The following is an 8,765-nucleotide window of genomic DNA, read 5'->3' on the forward strand; positions in this document are numbered from 1 at the left end:
TTACAGTAACTGTAAGAAACTGAACAGGATGTCAAGTACAAAATGATTTTTCCTTTACCCTGTGTGTATGACACCTAAACATAACAAGTGAATTCATCAAGCTGAACATATGTTGGACATGAATTAAACAGCCCAGAATGTCAAGAGTTAGGAGGACCACTGCTACTGTCATAGTTTGGTTATATGCTATAAACTTGGAACTTTGTTCCTTTGCTTCTCTGAGCACTTACAAAAAAAAAATCTCAACATTTGAAATGATTTAGGCTCTCCCTAGGCGGCGAGAGAAATATTAACATTAAAAAAAAATCTCACCTGATACTGAAAGGACTGAACTGAGATTATTGAACGTTACAGTTTAATAAAGTTATTTTGTAAAGAAATAAATCTACATTAATAAATTAAGGCTCACATATATATTTCTATACATAACCGTACAATATTTTCCCAGAAAAAAAATAATATTTCCTGCTATTCAAGAGCACCAAATTCACTGCACGTACTATATTTACCATTACGTTGTCCACAACAAGTAAATTACTGTAGTGAGGATATATGTATATATATATATATATATATATATATATATATATATATATATATATATATATATGTATGTATGTATGTATGTATGTATGTATGTATGTGTGTGTGTGTGTTACGAAAATGTCACTTAAAATAGTTGTACAATATATATTTTGAAGGTGAGGGATATTTACTATCTAAAAAGTCTTCACTTTGCAAATGTATACAACGGATCCCTGCATTTATTTTTGAAAATCCAACTTTGAAAAATAAGCAATCTCTTGTATCTCAATGAAGCAAAAAAAAAAAAAAATCTCACTCCAACAATTTTCAATTATAAGTTTATAAAATATATTAATTACTAGAAATACTGCAAAATTTAGTAACAAAATGTATTTTCCACAGCAAATACTGTTCGGATGCTACCTAGAGACGACAAAATTCTCTATTTGTAAAATGGATTTTAGGGGAAAAAAAATCCCTTTGGGTGGTGTTTTTTTTTTTTTTTAGTTTGTCCATGGGTGTTGTGTTGGTGATCCTACAGGTCTGTTTCCCTGTTTGTATCGAGACATAGAGCATATAGGGACTTTCTGAGGTCCACATTGCTCTTGGCTTTGAGGTTTGTCTTTTCTAAAGTGCCAGTGCCGTTGTTGATGCCCTCAGCGTTCTCCAAATGGACCACAGACTTGTTGAGGGAACATTTACTTGGACTCCTCTTAAGTTCTCCAGCACAACTACCCTGACCACTGCTTGGCTCTTCCTTGAGAATTACCTGCTCCTCATGGTCAGTCTCTCTGTGGTAGAAGTAATTGAAATTGGAGACTATGACAGGGACTGGCAAGGCTATGGTGAGGACACCAGCGATGGCACACAAGGAACCCACAATTTTACCCCCAACAGTGACTGGCCTCATATCCCCATAGCCCACTGTGGTCATTGTGACCACGGCCCACCAGAAGGCATCAGGGATACTAGAGAAATGAGAGTCTGGGTCATCAGCTTCTGCAAAGTAAACTGCACTGGAGAATAAGATAACCCCAATGAAGAGGAAGAATATGAGCAGCCCCAACTCCCTCATACTGGCCTTTAACGTCTGGCCCAGTATTTGAAGACCCTTGGAGTGCCGGGACAGCTTAAAAATCCGGAAGACCCTGACCAGGCGGATGACTCTTAGGATGGCAAGGGACATGGCCTGCTGTCCATTGTTAGTCTGCTGCTCGGCCAACTCAGTCCCCAAAGTGATGAAGTAAGGGATGATAGCCACAATGTCAATGATGTTCATGATGTTCTTGGAGAAGTGAGATTTGCTGGGACAGGCAAAGAACCTGACCAGGAGCTCGAAAGTGAACCAGATGACACAGGTGGTCTCTATTATAAAGAAGGGGTCTGTTAGGCCACTGGGGGGAGGAGGTGGAGGCTGGTGGTTGGTATCGTTCAGCACCTTGGAGAGCGTCGGGGGCAGCTCCTTCTCGTCCCTGAACTCGGGCAGGGTCTCCAGGCAGAAGGTGATGATGGAGATGAGGATGACCAGGACCGAGACGATGGCAATGCCTCGGGCAGAGCTGGAACTCTCTGGGTACTCGAAGATGAGCCAGACCTGGCGCTGGAACTCGTTGCGGGGCATAGGCTTCTCCTCGTCCTTTAGGAAGCCCTCGTCCTCCCGGAACCTCTCCATGGCCTCCTCACCCAGCTGGTAGAAGCGGATCTCGTCGGCGAACACATCGATGGAGACGTTGACCGGCCGCCGGATCTTGCCCCCGGACTGATAGAAGTAGAGAATACCGTCGAAGCTGGGACGGTTGCGATCGAAGAAGTACTCATTCCTCAGGGGATCGAAGAACCTCATCCTCTTCTCCGGATCTCCCAGCAGTGTGTCCGGGAACTGATTGAGGGTGGACAGCTGGGTCTCGAACCTCAGACCGGCAATGTTGATGATGACCCGCTGGTTACTCTCATGGTCCATGATGCCCATGTCCAGGTGATGGTCCTCCTCCTCCTCTGGGTGCTGGTGGTGGGCATGGGGCTCCTCTTCCTCCAACCTGACCACCGTGTCGATGTCACAGTCCTTGATGTGACTGCCAGGATAGCTCATGATCATGTCGCTGCTTTGCAAGCGATCGCCCACACCTCCTCCTCCACCTCCTCCTTCTCCACCTCCACCACCACCACCTCCTCCTTGCCCGGTCCCTGGTGGCTGATGATGATGATGTTGTGGTCGCTGCTGGCAGCTTTCCCCACCGACTTCTCCTCTCCCTGGGCTGCAATCCTTCAGCCAAGATGGTGCCCTGGGGATTTGGAGCAGATCCCTCCTGCTGACTGCTGCTCTGCTGCCTGGCTTGCCAGGGGCACCATCCTCTGCTGCACTGCCAACCGCAGCTGGGGCTCCTCCGTTCTCCAAACTCACCAGAGCAATCTCCATCCCCAAGCCATGCAAGATTCATCAGCCCAAGTCTTCATTCTGCAGGGTGGCACAGACCCTCCTCCTCCCTCCCAGAGACGGAGGGTGGGTGGGTGTAGGGGATCAGCTGTAGTAGACCTGCACAAAATAAATATACTGAATAGGTCTCTATATAAAGGGACTCATCAGAAAGTAGATGCTGATCTGTGTACACAAATAACACCACCGGAGAGGGAAGCCGGATGAGAGAGCAATCATTAATCCTGACGTCAAAGATGCCTGTCCTCCCCATCCATAGTTACCAAGCATCTCTCGGTAGCAGATGCCTCTCTCTCCCTCTCTGTCTATTGCAGCCAGCAATCTGTTCCCTCTCTCCTTTTCCCCCTCTCTATCCTCCAGATTCTGTACTAATATTACAGAGAGAGAAGGGGGGGAGCTGTCACCCCATGCACTGAGTGTGAGACCTTGCACATCTCTTGTCACATACCCATGCCCAGGTACCTAGAGAGAGCCAGGATATTGTTATATATATGCCTATTGGTAACTATGTGTTGCATGCATGTGGATGTTATTTTAAGCTTACTGTCTGACACAGCTTGAGTTCACACAGCCTTTTCTGCAAGGGAAGGGGGGTTTGGGGGGAAGAGTTGTGTTTCACTGTGGTTGTATAGCAATGCTAAGTATTCAGATGGAGACACAATCTTAGGTGCAAATGCATGCAAGCACAATTATTGTTCTAATAATAAAACTCTGTGTTCTATTTGTGTGGTATGCACAGGGCAGAGCCAGCAGAGGATTCCCTTGCTTGCATGATACACTATAGTCCAGTACAAGGCAAAAGGCATTTGTCAATATTTGTTGTTTCTGTTGTTATTTTTGTTATATTATTAATAATAACAATTATTATTAATATTATTAATATTATTATTATTAATATTAATAATAATAATAACACCCCCATTAATCGTGTTTGGTATTTGCATTTATCTTGAAACCTGTTGAATGTTAAGTCAGTTACAGGGTTGTGACTACTATAATGTAGAATAGATTTTATTTCAAAATATGGTTAAAATAACATACTTAGGAATAAACTGATCTCAGCACAGGTTCTAATGCTATCTATCAGTGGTTCTCAAACTCGGTCCTCAGGACCCCACACAGTTCACGTTTTCCAGGTGCACTCATTACTGACCGATACATTTTAAAAGATCCACAGGTGGAGCTAATTATTTCACTTGTTTCTGTGAGGAGAACTGCAAAACATGCACCGTGTGGGGTCCTGAGGACCGACTTTGAGAACCTGTGTGACAATGATACTCTCCAACATGACCCATTCCATTAGGTACAAAGTGCTCTGCTCCTGGACTTCCCTCTAGCTGTATGATTGCCATCACCTATGGTGAAACACCTTTCTCATCAATAAATCACAGTAGTTCAACACAGGTGATGGCAATTAAGAGGAAAGACCAGGAGCAGAGTATTTGTACCTAATGGAATGGGTCATGTTGGGGGGTTTGTGAGAATGGCTTATTACTTCCAGTGTTCATTAACTCACCTATTAGTAGGTGAGTTATTATTAGATGTTGTGGCTAATTAAATACAGGCTTGAAGTTACCACTGAATTTGAATATGAGTGTCCCAGTTTAAAAAAATAGAATGCTAAGCCTACCTATTAGTCATCCGTTAGGGTGGTGATTGTCAACATCAGTCCTCAAGTAACCCCAACAGTTTATGTTTTCAAGATTTCTATATGTGGAAACAGCAGGGTTGTCTACCTGACCCTCTCCTTCAGGGAGAAAATGCTCTGTTCCTGGACTTCCCTGGTAATGTATGATTGCCATCACCTGTGGTGAAACTCCTTTCTTATCAATTACCTACTGTAGCTCCCCACAGGTGCTGGCAATCCTACATTACCAGGGAAGTCCAGGAACAGAGCATTTTCTCCCTGAAGGATAGGGTCAGGTAGGCAACCCTGGGAAACAGGTAGGAGAATTACTGACCCAGCTAACTAGATTAACTCACCAGATGCAGAAAACATGCACCATCCTGCGGTCCCTTTGAGGGTTGGAGTTGGGAAACACTGCCTTATGGGAAGGATAAGTGTAAAGGCTGACAGGGAGGAAGGGGTTAATCCTTCAGAACCACGTGATAACAAAGGAATCCTAAACTGCAGAAATGTAAATAGAAACCAACTGAATCATACAAACAGAATGCTGAATAGAATGGGTATAGCATTATATGCATCTACCCAATGTTATACCAGGCTGTGCAATACATTTTTTACTGTTATGGAAAACAAAGATGGATTGCTATGGGTGAAGGAAGGGCAGCAGTGAAAAAAAAAAAAAAAAAAACCTAAACAGATGTCATTACCATTGGTTGTTTAAAATCAGCGTGGGAAACAGAGTTACCCTGAGCTAGGTTTTCAATTCCCATGAGCTTAAGCACTTTTGTAATCAAGTATATGAAATCCAAGTACAATTTCCCAGCTCCTAAAAAAAAATCCAGCTCTGCAGTCACCTATAACATCCTTTTTAGGATGATCCCTACTCTGTGATCCCTACTCTGTGATCCCTACTCTGTGATCACTATTTAGCCCATAAAATACCACTGTGTTTCAAAATGGGAGTTAACCAATCACATTTGCAACAGTAATAATAAATAATCCATCATTAATATGACAGTAATAACAGTTGGGTCACCGTTGGTTAATGCGGGGGGGGTCCTGTGAAATATTTGATTTTGCAAAGTACGCTGCTATGGATGTGTACATAGAATGTATACAGACTTTCATTCATAAATAAGGTCATGGTGTCCTCCATAGATATAACACACTGACTCTGCCTGGCCAGCAGTGCTGTCATTGCTGCTATGTCACAGGCTTGCATTCCTGGAAACTGCAGTGACAGGTGTCTGGGTTTCCCCATAAATATGTCAGGAAAAATATATGTACAGCTGAGCTGCTGTATTACAGTGGTTAACCAGCAGGTGGTGCTGCAGAGCAGTTATTTTGGTCACCTACTGTAAACAGGAGAGTGTGCTCTGTGTTCTATTTCCAAGCGTGATACTTCTATTTAAATCATATTATAGATACTATGTATGTGTTATTTTGGTTTGGCTCATGTGGAATGACATCACCATTGGTACTGTGATAGGTATGAAAATTTGATTGATACCTCCCAACTGTCCCGATTGTCCTGCTTACCGATTTGCTAGGGATGTGGTGGGTCAAATTTCGTAAAGGGGTATTTCATACCTCCCAACACGACCCCCTCCAGGAGGGACACAATGCTCTGCTCCTGGACTTCCTTCTTTAGGATTGCCATCACCTGTTTTGAAGAGGTTAAGTGATCAGAAAAGTGTTTCAACACAGGTGATGGTAATCCTAAATTAAGAGGAAAGTCCAGGAACAGAGCATTGTGCCCCTCCTGGAGAGGGACACAATGATTCCATCTGCTGCATCCCACTCGCTTCCTAGTGAAGCTGGCAAGATTAATTGGGAATGCCCAAAGTTGAATGGGGGGGCGGAGTTAAATTTATTTTAATTTGCACCATTTAAAACTCCACCCCAACCCATAGACCAACGAATCCTGACATTTTGGGGGCAGGGCCTAGTTATGTGCACTTGGCCCCTCCCCTCACAGTTGGTAAATGCGTCTTCTCTGCCATAGAGAAGATTCTTATTGTAGGCAAGTATGACAGATAAATAAGTATGAGAAATAAGTACTGCAGAACATGGAACATGAAGAAACTGTAAATAAAGAAATGGGTGCAGAGCATACTTCCCTGCAACTGTGCAATTCCATACAAACGTAACGGGGCCCTGAGTCTTTCGCTAAATATGTACATGGCACAAAGATGAACAACTCAAAGTACGTCTTATGTCAGTGAGCCAGATGCTGTCTGTGAGACTGCACGGGCTCACTGTGACTGTCAGTGACTTCCTATTGGAAGTCCGACCTGCCAGTCACCCGCAGGGCAGGAAGTCCCAGTGGGAGGAGTCTCCTCCCTCTTGGACTGCCAGGTCAGGCTGTGATAAGTAGAGAGCTGGCTTCCTTCAGTTACATTGCATAGATGCCCAATCAGCAGTGGGGTCCTGGCAGCAAGGGCAAGGCAGCAGGGACTAGCGGTAGCCCCCTTTCTCCTTCTAGGAACCGCCGCTGGATGTGAACATACAAATTTACCATACTATGGGGGGAATATCGGCACTCACCTATTCAATGCTGCCGTTAATGACAGCAATAAAGGGTGTCAGATCCGACTTTTTAAAAAGTCGGATCTGTTTTGTCTGAAACAGCCACGGAAGGTTGAATTCACGGGCGTTTTCCATCAATCTGCGGCCGTCTCTGACAATTTGCGGATGTTCCAACGCTTGACTGACTTTTATTAGCGAAGGGGAGAAAAATCATCCAATGGTGAGCGAGCATCGAATGATCCTGTGTGAGCGCATGTTTATGCCAATGCATCTGCTCTCATGCTAGTCAGTGGATTTGGGCGGTAGTGGGGGTGGCGGGATGTTCGGCGGGGTGGCGGACAGTGTTTCTCGCTAGGCAGCGAGTAGGTGAAACCTAGCAGGCAGGTCTGAATCGTTGCCTTAGCTTGTAGTGTTCTAGAAGAGATCAGAGTCAGTGAACAAAATCAAAGCTTGAAAGAAATTGGATCCGGTACATAAAATCAACGTACCACAAATCTGTGGCTCAAAGGGCCAACAGTCAACAGGAGGACATGCACTAGGCCAGCACTGGCAAAAGGGCGACAGGTCCCGTTGGTACGTAATGAGATTAGGCACTAGGGGGAGTGCCTAATCCCCACCTCCTAAAGGCGGAGGTGGGGGCAGGATAGGGTTTGAGCTAGGGTTAAAACAAGACTGGGTTGCATTTGGGACTCTGTCGCTGTGATTACAATGTCGGTCTTCTGACTGCCAGGATTTCCTGCCCAAGCCCTGCTTGCAGCGAGCATGATTAGTGTTTGAGTCCGGTCATTTTACATATAGCACTGAATGTATCAGAGTCCAGTGTGTGCTTGGGATCAGCTGTCTACATCAGTGGTCAGGGAACAGGGGTATATTATGCCAAATGGGGTAAACATGAAATTCCTGGGGGTAATGGACGGTCACGCTGGCGAGACACACCTGGGCATGCATATGAATCTATATGCATATGACCGTCCATTACCCCCAGGAATTTCATTTGATTGGATACAGAATTTATATATATATGCATGCCCAGTGTGTGTGTTACAGTACTGTAGTGTACAAGGGCCTATGCAGTGCGGTGCATCAGGCCCTTGTGTATAACACGCTTCCCTGTGTGATGCCCCGGGCCCCGCCTCCAAGTCCGCCTGCTTCTTCAGTAGAGTCGACTACTTGCTGCACCATCTCTGCAGCGCACGGTCTGTACTGCCAAGGCAGCGCAGAGTTTCTTTGCCTGGTTATAGGCTCATGTCTAGGTATACCCATCTCTAGTCTAGGGGAAAACATTGCACAGACTGTCACTTTACCATCTTGTAATTCTGACAGTTGCCTGAACATCACATTATCAATTCTGACGCTCCCCTGCCCACTCCTCTGCCCGCTCCCCCACCAGCTCCTGGCTCCCCGCTTTCTCCAAGAGACGTGCTGCTATTTTCAATTCATGTCTCCTGCTGGACCGCTAGCCAATAGGTGCTTGCGGTCCAGCAGCCAATCAACTGGTGGTTGCTGGACCGCGAGTGCCTATTGGCTAGCGGTCCAGTGGGAGAGGTGAACTGAAAATAGCAGCACGTCTCCCAGACACAGCGGGGAGCCGGGAGAGGGAAGGGGAGCTGGTGGTGTATTGAATTGAAAATATTGGCGTGGAGCCGGGAG

General features: G+C 45.3%; 1 protein-coding gene across 1 annotated transcript; it reads right to left on the reverse strand.

Moving 5' to 3' along the window:
- Positions 1-580: 580 nt before the first annotated feature.
- LOC146073973 (potassium voltage-gated channel subfamily A member 1-like) lies at positions 581-3,384 on the reverse strand. Its single transcript, XM_083181605.1, has one exon. The coding sequence runs from the start codon at positions 2,939-2,941 to the stop codon at positions 1,061-1,063; it is 1,881 nt and encodes a 626-aa protein (XP_083037731.1). The 5' UTR covers positions 2,942-3,384; the 3' UTR covers positions 581-1,060.
- Between the last annotated feature and the right edge of the window lie 5,381 nt (positions 3,385-8,765).

The sequence above is a fragment of the Crinia signifera genome, chromosome 4 (assembly GCF_055691185.1).
Source record: "Crinia signifera chromosome 4, ASM5569118v1, whole genome shotgun sequence".
Taxonomy (NCBI): domain Eukaryota; kingdom Metazoa; phylum Chordata; class Amphibia; order Anura; family Myobatrachidae; genus Crinia; species Crinia signifera.

Bases quoted from the DNA above. Each gene is read 5' to 3' on its own strand.
- LOC146073973 (XM_083181605.1), bottom strand. From the start codon at position 2,941: ATGGAGATTGCTCTGGTGAGTTTGGAGAACGGAGGAGCCCCAGCTGCG.